This window comes from Micromys minutus (assembly GCF_963924665.1).
Source record: "Micromys minutus genome assembly, chromosome: 6".
Classification (NCBI taxonomy): Eukaryota; Metazoa; Chordata; class Mammalia; order Rodentia; family Muridae; genus Micromys; species Micromys minutus.
This window is the reverse complement of record NC_137975.1, coordinates 40,332,131-40,345,122: the sequence shown is the minus strand read 5'-3', so window position 1 is coordinate 40,345,122 and position 12,992 is coordinate 40,332,131. Positions and strand designations below refer to the sequence as shown.

Sequence of the window (12,992 nt, the reverse complement as noted above, 5' to 3'; positions counted from 1 at the left end):
GCATCCTCATCTGTATGAGTATGGCTGTAGCAGAGCCACTCAGGACACATCCATATTAGGCTCCTGTCAGCAAGCACTTCTTGGCATCATCAATAGTGGTTTGGTGGCTGCATATGGACTGAATCCCCAATTGGGGCAGTCTCTGCTTGGCCTTTCCTTCACCCTCTGATTCACTCCATGTCCCTGGATTTCCTTCTGTGAGTATTTTGTTCCTCCTTCTAAGAAGGACTGAAGCACACACATTTCGGTCTTCCTGCTTGGTCTGTGAGTTATATCATAGGTATTCCGAGTTTTGGGACTAATATCCACTTATCAGTGAGAGCATACCATTGGAATTCTTTTGTGTGTGGGTTACCTCACTCAGGATGATATTTTCTACTTCCATAATTAGTCTAAAACTTTCATGAAGTCATTGTTTTTAATAGCTAAGTACTATTCTATTGTGTAAATGTACTACATTTTATGTATCCATTCCTCTGTTGAAGGACATCTGGGTTATTTCCAGTTTCTTCTGGCTATTACCAAAAAAAAGCTGCTATGAACATAGAGAAAGGACTGAAGGAGCTGAAAGGGTTTGCAACCCCATGGAAAGAACAAAATGATCAACTAACCAAATCAACCAGAGCTCCCAGGGACTAAAACACCAACCAATGAGTTTGCATGGAAAGACCCATGGTCCCAGGTCCAAATGCAGCAGATGATAGCATTTTCTGACTTCAATGAGAGGAGAGGCCTTTGGTCCAGTGAAGGATGGTTTTTCTAGTGTAGGGGAATGCCAAGGTGCTGAGGTGTGAGAGGGAGGTTGGGAGAGGGACCATCTTCATGAAGGCAATGGGAGGGGAGAGGAATGGGATTGTGGGAAAGGGATAACATCTGAAATGTAAATGCAGAAAATATCCAATTTAAAAATTGGGGGAAAAAACTTTTCTCCACAACTTGCTTATTGGTCATAATGTTTTACGCAGGAATAGAAACCCAGAGTAAGACAGATGGCGATTCACCCAGAAGTTCTTTTATTGTTGAGAATAGTTTTTGCTATACTGGAATTTTTCTTATTCCAAATGAATTTTCAAATTGCTATTTCTAACTCTATGAAGAATAGGGTTAGAATTTCGATAGGGATTGCATTGAATCTGTAGATTGGTTTTGGTAAGATAGCCATTTTTACTATGTTGACCCTGCCAATCCATGAGATGAGAGATCTTTCCATCTTCTAAGATTTTCAATTTTTTTCTTCAGATACTTGAAGTTTTATATATATACAGATCTTTCACTTGCTTGGTAGGGGTTACACCAAGGAATTTTATATTATTTGTAACTATTGTGAAGAGTGTCATTTCCCTAATATCTTTCTCAGCCTGTTTGCCCTTTGAGTAGACAAAGGTTAGTGATTTGTTTGAGTTAATTTTATATTCAGCTGCTTTGCTGAAATTGTTTATCAGCTGTAGGAGTTCTCTGGTGGACTTTGTGGAACCACTTAAGTATACTAACATATCATCTGATATTTTGACTTTTTCCTTCCCAATTTGTATCCTTTTAGCCTCCTTTTGCTGTGTAATTACTCTGGCCAGGACTTCCAATACTATACTGAATAGTAGGGAAAGAGTCCTTGATTTTAGTGGTATTGCTTCAAGTTTCTCTCCATTTAGTTTGATGTTGGTTACTGCTTTGCTATACATTGCTTTTACTATTTTTAGGTACGGTCCTGGAATTCCTGATCTTTCAAAGACTTTTATTATGAAGAGGTGTTGAATTATTTTTCAAATGCTTCCTAATGAGATGATTGATCATGTGGTATTTTTCTTTGAGTCTGTTTATATAGTAGATTATGTTGATGAATTTCCAGATATTGAAACATTCCTGCATACCTGTAATGAAACCTACTTAATCATGGTGAATAATTTTTTGATATGTTCTTAGATTTGGTTGCAAGAATTTTATTGAGTATTTTTACATCGATATGTATAAGAAAAATTTGTCCAAAATACTCTTTCTTTTTTGTATCTTTGTGTGGTTTAGGTATAAAGGTAATTGTGGCTTCAAAGAATAAAATAGGTAGTGGTCTTTCTGTTTCTATTCTGTGCAATAGTTTGAAGAGTATTGGTATTAGGTCTTCTTTGAAGTCTGATAGAATTCTGCACTAAGCTCATCTGGTCCTGAACTCTTTTGGTTGGGGGACTCTTTATGGCTTCTTCTATATTTTTAGGGGTTATGGGACTGTTTAGATTGTTTATCTGATCCTGATTTAACTTTGGTACCTAGTATCTCTCAAGAAAATTGTCCATTTCCTTTAGATTTCCTAGTTTTATTGAGTATAGGCTTTTGTAGTAGGATCTAATGTATTTTTTTAATTTTTGAGTTTCTGTTGTTATGTCTCCCTTTTAATTTCTGATTTTGTTCATTTGAATACTTCCTCTGTGCCCTCTGGTTAGTCTGGCTAAAGGTTTTTCTGTCTTGTTGCTTTTCTCCAAGAACCAGCTCCTGGGCTTTTGATTCGTTGTATAATTATTTTTTTTTCTACTTGGTTGATTTCAGCTCTGAATTGGATTATTTTTGCCATCTACTCCTCTTGAGTGTATCTGCTTCTTTTGTTCTAGAAGTTTCAGGCATGCTGTCAAGCTTCTAGTGTATGCTCTCTTCAGTTTCTTTTTGGTGTCACTCACAGCTATGAGTTTTCCTTTTAGCACTGCTTCTGTTCTGTCCAATAAGTTTGGGTATGTTGCGTCTTCATTATCATGAAATTATAAAAAGTGTTTAAATTCTTTCTCTATTTCTTTCATGACCAAGTTATCATTGAGTAGAGCATTGTTCAGCTTCCATGTGTATGTGGGCTTTCTGTTGTTTTTGTTATTATTGAAGGCCAGCCTTAAACCATAGTGATATGATAGGTTGCATTGGATTATTTCAAGATCTTGTATCTGTTGAGGCCTGTTTTGTGACCGATTATATGGTCAACTTTGGAGAAGGTACCATAAGGTGCTGAGAAGAAGTTACATTCTTTTGTATTAAAATGAAATATTCTATTGATATCTGTTAAATCCATTTGGTTCATAACTACTGTTAGTTTCATTGTTTCCCTGATAAGTTTCTGTTTCCGTGCGCTGTCCATTGATGAGAGTGGAGTGTTGAAGTCTCCCGCTATTATTGTGTGTGGTACAATGTGTGCTTTCAGCTTTAGTAAATTTTCTTTTATGAATGTGGGTGGCCTTGCATTTGGAGCATAGATATTCAGGACTGAGAGTTCGTCTTGCTAGTTTTTTCTTTGATGAGTATAAAGTATTCTTCCTTATCATTTTTGATAACTTATGGCTGAAAGTTGATTTTGTAATATATTAGAATGGCTATTCCAGCTTGTTTCTTGAGACAATTTGCTTAGAAAAAATTTCCCGCCCTTTTACTCTGAGGTAGTGTCTGTCTTTGTCAATGAGGTACATTTCCTCAGCAGAATGCTTGGCTCTGTTTACGTATTCAGTCTGTTAGTCTGTATTTTTTTTACTGGGGAATTGAGTCTATTTATGTGAAGAGATATTAAGCAATAGTGATTGTTGGTTCCTGTTATTTTTGTTGTTAGAAGTTGAATCATGTTTATGTGGCTATCTTCTTTTCGGTTTGTTGCAGGATTACTTTCTTGCTTTTTCTAGGGTGTAGTTTACTTTAGGGAAACTGCAGGGCATGACCCCAGATATTCTCTGAGTGTCCTGCTAGGCACTAAGGTGCCTTGCATCATATAACATCTATATTTTTAATAACACATCTCCTAGTAGCCCACCCTAAAATCATGATTAGCATGATTTTATTTATATGTCTATTGTGAAAAAGTAGCCAAGGCTTTGTGAAAAGTCACTGGTAACTAAACACAGGTATTTTAGTGCCAAGGAAATGTTAGCAATCTCCCCAAAACTACACAAGAGCTGATTCAATGCAATCACAGTAGGACCTTTATTCTATTCAAGCTAGTTTGCGCCCTTCAGCACACCACCAGCACATAGAATGGTTTGGTAGAAAAGGAACACCAAATATCTACCAAGAAAGACTTTATAGAAGGCTACGAGTTGGGGGTAAGTGTGCAAGCATCTAATTGGAAAGTTACTAAGGCCTTTAATATAATTGGCTGGTGCTGGGAGTCATATTATTTTCTTAATTTCTTAATTTCTGCCTCCCTCTGTATTGGTGGCTATTAGGCAGGGGGCCAGCCTATAACCTGGGGGTGCAACATACCTACCTGATAAAGAGCTCGATATGTCAGAGCCAAACAGAAACAAAAGCTACAAGGACAGGGAGTAGAGTTGCAATCTCTGTTTTTTGTCTGCCACATCATTGTTCTCTTGTGAACTCCTGTGGGCATATATAACCCCTGTATACACACTGTTCATAGCCACTTAATGACACAGATGGAAACACTCTGAATGCCATTCTCTCTGCAGAGGATGTACCTTTGTAGATGTGAAACCATCATTAGGAAAGAGAGATAGATGATTGCAAAGCTGTATCTTATTGAAAGAAATGACACCTAGACCAAATTTTGGCACAAATAAAACTCTCATTTTATAGGCACTCGTTTTGTAACATAAAGTTCCCATTAAGTAATTCCCTTTATATGATAAAGAAGCAACCTGATATCTAAGAAGAGACAGATAAATAACAAAGATAAAGGATTTCAGTGTTTAAAAGGGAGAAATACAATTATTGCTGATATGTAAGAAGTGCCTATGGTTAAAGCATATAATAGACTTCTTAAATCTGTTCAAAGTTTGGCTTTTCCTTAATAGTTCTGGGGGATGAACCCAGGGCCTCACAGATGCTAGGCGAGTGTATTGCCACTGAACTATGCCCCCAGCCTTTTTATACTTTTAGTTTTGAGACAGGATCTCATTAAGTTCCTCAAGCAGATCTCAATCTGGCAATCCTCTTTGCTCAACCTCTCTGGTAGCTGAGGTTGCAGGTTTGTGCTGTGGGGCTGACAGTTTAGCTGGGTATACTAACCTGTATTTTCAGCTATCAAGAAAACTGAGGTGGAAGAATCATGGGCTCAAGTCCAGCATGGGCTTCAGAATGACACCTCTGCCTATTCCTGATCCTAAAACTGCTACCAGATATATTGGCCATCTCAGTAAATACCATATATTATCACAGTTTGTCTACATTTTTTTTTCAAACGGCTGTTTGGGCTCTTAATAAATCGTATCAATTAATTGTCTTCAAAACTCCTTATTTGTAGCATCCTCAAATTCAGAAGGAATCTCACTATATCAAGTATCTCTGCTGTGATGACGCAAGAACTCTCAGTCAGTGGGTTATGGGAATAAGGATCGCCAAGGTGAGTGTGTGCTCAGCTTCATGTGTTCTTGGGTCAGCCAACAATCTTGCTTACTATGGCCAGCATTTCATCATTCCTGGGTACAGATGTTATCTCGTCAATTTGTTCTTGGTGTCTTTCTTCTTTCTTCCCCTCAGTAAGTGGAGTAATTCACTTAGCGCTGTACAAGCATGTACCTGTCCAGTTACGTGAGAATCAGAGTTGACTTTCAAACAAACTGTTCAGATTCACTGGGAGAATTACAAACACAGTATGCAATTAAGAAACTCAAGACTGGGCCAAAGGTGTGTGCCTTAGTAGTAAAGCACTTGCCTAGCATGTGTGGGGTCCTGAGTTTGATCCTACCATAGGAAGGGAGAGAGCAAAACAAACTGATCGTCTAAACAGTTAAATGATCAGAATCTTATGGTTGGAATTTTGTGGCTAGCCCTGTCCTCTGGTGTGTGTGGGAGGCAATTAATTAACTGATTTTGCTAATCTAGAGAATTATTTAACATTTGAAAAAGCAGTCAATGAAATGTGCCCCCAAAATACAACTTGGACATGGGTAATAATGGAACCTTTTTCTCCTTCAATATGTATCTTACAGTTAAGTGCAAAATTTGAAATGAATGGATGCTTTTCCTTCTCTTCTGCATTCTCTCCTTAGTATGGGAAGACTCTCTATGAAAACTATCAGCGAGCTGTGGCAAGAGCTGGACTTGCTTCTCGGTGGACAACCCTGGGGACAGGCAGTACACTCATGCCAGCTCAGCCTGCTACAGGTAAAAGCAGACACTCACATCCACACCCCAACAAAACCTGGGCCTAGCTCCAGTCTCCAGGTTACACCCCAACAGAACAAGCACCTCCAGGTTATTCCCCCAACAAACCTGCACCCCCAGGTTATAGGCTGGCCCCCTGCCTAATAGCCACCAATGCAGAAGGAAGCAGAAATTAACTTTATGATATGACTCCCAGCACCAGCCAATTATATTAAAGGCCTCAGTAACTTTCCAATTAGATGCTTGCACACTTACCCCCAACTCATAGCCTTCTATAAAGTCTTTCCCGATAGATATTCGGTGTTCCTTCTATACCAACCATCCTACGTTCTGGTGGTGTGCCAAGGGGCCTAAACTAGCTTGAATAGAATAAAGGTCCTACTGTGATTGCATTGGATCAGCTCTTGTGTGGTTTTGGGGGGGATTGCTAACATTTCCTTGGCACTACAATACCTGTGTCTAGTTACCAGTGACTTTTCACAAAGCCTTGGCTACTTTTTCACAATAGACATATAAATAATATCATGCTAATCATAATTTTAGGGTGGGCTTCAAGGAGATGTGTCTTATCAAAAATACAAATATTGTATGATGCGAGTCACCTTAGCATCTAGCAGGACACTCGAAGAATATCTGGGCTCATGCCCTGATGTTTCCCTGAAATTATGGCTAAAGTCTCATGCCCAGTGCTAGGCATCTTAAGGTAATACAACCTTGACTTGTTTGTATGTTTAAGAGGACCGGCCACTAAGACTGGTACCTAATGAGCTTTACATGGAGAACTGCCCTTTGTTTCCTGTGACCAATTCTAGGAAGCCCTGAAGCCCTCTACAAATACATGGGGTTATCTCTGTACCGTTTAGTATAAACAACAAAGAAGAACCTGCGTGTGTTCAGTAAAAGCCTCTTAAAAACCTTTTTCAAAGGTTTTTGGTCAGTGGTTGATTGAATCATGGACCCAGAACACACAGGTTGAAACGGTTCCACAGCATGTAGATTACAACCCTCCATTTCATAGCTGAGGAAGCTAAACCTGGGAGAAGGTAGCGTTGAGTATAGGGAGAAGCTAATATCCAGTATAAAGCAAGCATACAAGTGAGTCAAACATTCACTGATAATGAATCATGAGCACATCCCTGCACCCACACACAAGCAAATGTATGCATGTAATTTTACCATTAACTGAAGATAAATTTACGGACTAATGAAATATTGATGTGCTTATTTAATTTTTTACATGAAAGATTACATGTTGGCTGGATAGTTGACTCCATAGCATAGAACAGATTCAATGTTCTGATATGTAGTTATCGTTGCTGAGAACAGCTCTTTGCACAAACACAGAGTGTGGTGTGCATAGGACTGTTTCAGAAACCACTGGAAATTCTGTCCTAACCTCAAGTGAAAAACATTCTAATAATCATTTCAGGAAACAAGTCAGTAACTCAAGCTGCAATTTTCATATTAATATTTTTATTCCTGAGAATTCCATATGTGTATACAATGAAACCTGGCTGTATCCATGTCCCATACCTCCCTTTTGAATCCCTTCTCAATTCAGATACTCTTTTTTTTTTTTAAAGAAGAAAAAGACATTAAGTCCAAATAGCACTTCCTTCATGTGCTTGGAAGTAGGAATATCCACTGAATCTTGGAAAATCTACCATGGCCACACATTTTTAACAAAATGGGATTTCCCCTGCCCCAGCAGCTACCACCTGCCAGTAGTTCCTCAGTGAGGCATAGGAACCCCAAGTACCTCGGCCTGCTGTGCTCTGCTGGAATTGTGGCTGGCTTGCTCTTGTGCAGGTCAACACAGCCAGTGTGAGTTCATGGGTTTCATAGCCATGTCATGGTTAGAAAGCAGCATGTCACCGCCCATCTCCCATCATCAAGCTCCAACAGTCCTTCCCATCGTTTTCCGAGGTATTCCCTGAAACTTGGTGTGGGGAGGGGCAGCAAAGATGTCCCATTTGAGGGCTGAGCACCCTCTCTCTAATTCTCTGACTTTGATCAGTAGTGAATCTGCCCATCAATTCGGCCCACTGCAAAATCTTAGTGTTTCCTGAAAGCCTTATGACTTTTGACTAAACACAAGTCCTCACACATACAAAGCATATATGTTTTAAACTTTTTATTATTATTTAATATTTTATTTTTTATTTATTCACTTTATATACAATCAAAGCTTCTTCCCCTCCCTGCTCTCTTCTCAGTCCCTCTGTCTCACCTCACTCCCCTCCCACCCCTTCTCCTTAGAAAAGGGGCGGTCTACCATGGATACTAGAATAACCATGCATACCAAGATTAGGCTGCTTCCTCTTCCCCTGAGTCTAGACAAGGCATTTTATTTAGGAGAAAAGGATTCAAAGGCATACCTTGTAGTCAGAGACAGCCCAAGCTCCCATTTTTGAAGACCTAGCTGTTCATCTGCTACATATGTGCCTAGGTCTGTCCCAGACATGCTTTCTGCTTGGCGGTTGAGTCTCCCTGAGCCCACATGGGCCCAAGTTAGTTGACTCTGTATGTTTTTCATGGTCTCCTGGATCCCTCTGCAAAGCCCACTTGTAACCACACAGGCATATGCCCCAAACCATACCTCAGGGTTCTCATAAGGCTTTGTGAAATACTTGTGTTTCCTTCTGCAATGCTTTGTGTTTGCAGATCCTCCTTCAAGAACACGAGAAATGTCTTCTCACTCTCCTCTCTCTTCATCTCACTCAGGACTTAAAGCAGGCCCCAGCCAGCCCAATGGTCAGATGCCCCAGGCCATGCCTTCTGCTGGTCCTCCACACCGAGAGGCCCTGACACAAATTGAAACAACTAAGGTAAACCACGGATCCTTTCAAAGCTTTTCAAGCTGGCAGCTAAAAACCCACCTTCTGAATGCACCTCTTCTTTGAAAAACCCAAATACAATTCTAACAGCTGGACGCCACTATACTATAATTTCATTTAGGAAATGGCTTCATATTTATTATAAAGCTTTTTAGGCTAGAGGTGAAAGTTAAAATCAGCCATTGATAACACTGCTTTGTGATGTCCCAAGTGTTTGTTATCTGCGTTTATTATGACAGGATTTCCTTCATGTTCTTTTGGTCATTCCTTGAGATATTCAGTTTAGTTTAGTTTTGTTTTGTTTTCGTGAGTTAGAGCAATTGAAACTGAGTCAGAAGCCCTATATGAAGTGCCAAGTGAATCCCAAAAACAGACCAGAAGACTCCTAAAAGGGGTCCAGTCATAAAATGTGTGTTTTACATTTTCCAATTAACGACTTGAATACATATTCAGGGTGATAGAAAACATATTTAAGATAATAACCAAGACCTATGATCAGTGAAATGGCATGTGCCAGGTATGTGTGAAGGTGTGAGACCCTGGGTTCCATGGCCAGCACAGACGGAAGGAAGGAAGAAGGAAGGAAGGAAGGAAGACTGCAATATAATATCCTCCATAACTTTTTCTATAAAAGAGACTAATGAAGATTAATTTAAATTCATATAAAGACCTGTAGTCAATTGTAATTTGGTTATTAGTTCAATTCAGATGACTTTAATTTCTACTGAGTGTTTCTTGTGGTTTAGAACAGCTCGGACTAGTTGGGGTCCTGTCCTATCACCCACACATAGCAGTCCACGTGCACAGCTTCAATAATTTCTTCACCCGCCACTCAGCGGTAAAAGTGCATATTGGTGTTTTCTGAAAGCCTTGTTTTCGAAATCCATTTCAGACTTTTAGAAGCTGTTTCTCTAATCTATTCCAGCCTGAGTCTCACCATGCAGCGTTCTTTCTGTTGTTTTCACTGTGTCTGTAATACTAGTCAAAAAGAAGTATTTTTAAAGCCAAGAGAATGAAAGAACCCCAGAATAGAAATAATTTCTTTGTGAATGCCAATACCTAAACTGCCTGATCCAAAAGAATTTAAGAAACATATCACAAGTTTATTAGCTTTGCATGCTAAGTAAATAAATGAAACAAAATTAAAACTCACTGAAAAATACTTTGTTAGAAAAAAATCTTAATTCATTATTCAGTAGTATAGGCTGTTAAGCAAAGAAAAAATAAAACAGAAGCTGATAAATTGTAAATTAAGGTCATAATGGTTTGCACCAGAACTTAGTCATTCTATTCAGCTGCCTGAATTGAATGCCTGGGGACATTGCATTTACATAAATACACTGTTACTTAAATACACCATTGTTATCCACTGCGAAGTCCTCTTCAGAATACTGTAGACTTTTAGTCTAAAGAGACTTAAGGCAGGTCAAGTGTTCTGACCCTGGGGCTTATCTCACTATAACATGAGGTGTGCTCAAACACACACACACAATTTTAGACCAGGTGCCCTGCTTCCTGCCACTCCCTTCTGAAACCTTTAAGGTACAAGGGCAAAGCTTATGATTAGCTAGCTCCTCCTTTGAAGTGCATAGTCTGGGAACCTTTGTTCTGAGAACAATACTGCATAGAAATTTTATCCACAATCAAGGGAAAGATTGGACATGCTCTCCACCAGGAAGAGATCCTTTATGGTTGGGTTTGTAAGACGGTTACCTGTCACTCAGACAGGATTATTCCTCTTAGTTTCTTCACTTACACATTCCTCATCCTAACCAAGCAGGATACCTAAGCAAAGAGAGTTTTAGAGTAATATTTTTTATTTATTCTTTGGGAATCCACAATTTATATCAAGCACATTTATCCCCCTTTCCAACTCCTCAGATACCCCCTCACTCCCACACACTCTTTCCCCCACCTCCATGTTCTCAATTTTCTTATAACCCACTGAGTCCAATGTTGCCTATATACTTATGAGTACTGGGCCATCCACTGGTTCACAGCCAACCTGCCAGGGAACACATCCCTAAGGAGAACTTACTCTCCCTCCCCGGCAGTCATAGCTGTTATACACTCGCCAGCTGTGCTGGGGTGCTAACTAGCTGGATCTTATGCAGGTCATGGCCTGTTATGTCCAGGACATGCTTTTACTTCATCTTCCCCAATCTCTGGCTCTTTGCAGTCTTTCTGACTCTTCCTGCTCCAGGGAACTGAGCCTTGGGGGCAGGGTGTGTTACATACATGTTCCATGTATGACTGAGCACTGCACCAATACTTGGACCAGTCTGAGTCTCTGTAGTAACTGTTGACCGCTGCCCGCAGACTTTTCTCTGATGGGAACACTAGCCTAAAGATATAGAGATATATTTAGAAGGCAGTTTGATACTGTATCCATTTAGCAAAAATAATAGTACATTCACCCCTAGAGTCTGTGAGCTCTTTAGCCAAGTTCTTGACCAGATTTTAAGTACAGATATTTTGGTGAACTCTCTGAGATGCCCCTTAATTACCTCTGTGCTACCAAAGGTGTGGCACACAGGCATAGGCATAGTACACACACACACACACACACACACACACACACACACACACACACACCTAAAATTGTGTTCCTGTATATGTCCAGGACACTCACTAATAGCTGGCCTTAGGTCAGGAGTGGGGAGGCTTCCAGTTTGAGGGACTTAGGATTTATTAATACTTTAGAGAAATATTTAACCTCTGTGTGAGACTTGCTAGGGAAGGTCTGTCCTTGACCTAAAGACAGTAAACACTGATAGAGTAGATGTGGTTAAAATGCCCAGCTACAGAGAACGCTGTCTTAAGTGCTCACATCTAATGATGTGACAGACGTTTAGAATCATGGGCACCCTTAGACCCAGTGTGGGAGGGAATGGGGCAATCCCATCAGTCAGGAACTGTAAGAGCTCTGTTGTCACTCTGTTAAAGGATGAAAAGCGAAGCTTGGGTAACCACTCCCCAGCAGCAAACAGGGAGAACCACCGCCCTAAGTCCAGCCTGCCACCACCGCCCCCTCCAGTAAGACGATCTTCTGACACCTGCAGCAGCCCTGCCTTGCCACCCAAGGCCAAGGGCCCTGGCAGCTGCACCTTTCCCGCCCCGCCCGAGAACTTCCTGCCACCGCCACCGCCCCCACCGCCTGAGGAGGACAACGGTATGCTACTCCTACCATCGCCACCCCCACCCTTGGCGTACCTCGAGGAGCCACCCGACTTCGTGCCGCCGCCTCCACCACCTGCAGCTGTTGAAGACTCTGCGTTGCCACCCCCACCCCCACCCCCGCCCTGCCTCCCCCAGGAGATGACCAAGTCATCTCCGTTGCTCCCCAAAAAGCCCCCAGTGCCCCCCAAGAAGCAAGAGAACCAAGGACTCCCAGGTGCAGCAGGGAACACAGAGCAAGATTTTATGTCAGACCTCATGAAAGCCTTGCAAAAGAAAAGAGGCAATGTACCCTAGAGACATGTTAGTTAGTGTCTGCGATGCTCGCTAGCTAGATCCATGTTTTGATACTCTATTGTAGTGCATTTTGTTCATTTTAGTAAAATATTTTCTGACTAGAAATAATGTAAAAAAAAAATCTCTAATGTTGTTCATAACCATTCAGAAGGCTCAAATTTTAAAAATTAAAGTTTGTCTGAAAACAGTATTTCTAAAAATAGTGTTTAAATTTGTATGGTGTCAACACTTTGTATTTGACTCTAAAAGTTTCAAATTCCTATGCCTTCTTAAGTCTTATTCTATTTCCTTCTTGCTGTCTGTATGTAGCCTTCAGATGTAGCAAAACAGGGAAAAGAAAAAAGAAAGAACACAGATGTTCCATTTCTTTTATACTTCTTGGTTCATTTTATCAATGGCCTTAATACTGCTTTTATGTGTAGGTTGGTTGGTTGGTTGGTTGGTTGGTTGGTTGGTTGGTTGGTTCTGAAGGGCTAGAGATGAACCTACCTAGGCAAGTGTGCAATACTGAGCTACAAACACCTAGCCTATTTCTCACCTTTTTTGGTTATTGCTTTTGTAAGTTTGAACCATGACCAGGCAGACACACACAAGCATACA

The 12,992-nt window shown here is 40.4% G+C and overlaps 1 protein-coding gene across 2 annotated transcripts in view; it reads left to right on the top strand.

Annotated features, from left to right (window-relative positions):
- APBB1IP (amyloid beta precursor protein binding family B member 1 interacting protein) overlaps nucleotides 1-12,392 on the top strand; it is a gene marked incomplete at its 3' end in the record, with an annotated part of 90,947 nt that extends 78,555 nt beyond the window's left edge. For both annotated transcript variants that reach the window (XM_080918473.1, XM_080918472.1), the window contains 4 exons: nucleotides 5,219-5,317; nucleotides 5,967-6,081; nucleotides 8,806-8,909; nucleotides 11,865-12,392. In XM_080918473.1, the coding sequence (XP_080774599.1) occupies nucleotides 5,219-5,317; nucleotides 5,967-6,081; nucleotides 8,806-8,909; nucleotides 11,865-12,392 (846 nt within the window). The remainder of the gene's footprint in view (nucleotides 1-5,218; nucleotides 5,318-5,966; nucleotides 6,082-8,805; nucleotides 8,910-11,864) is intronic.
- Nucleotides 12,393-12,992: the final 600 nt, after the last annotated feature.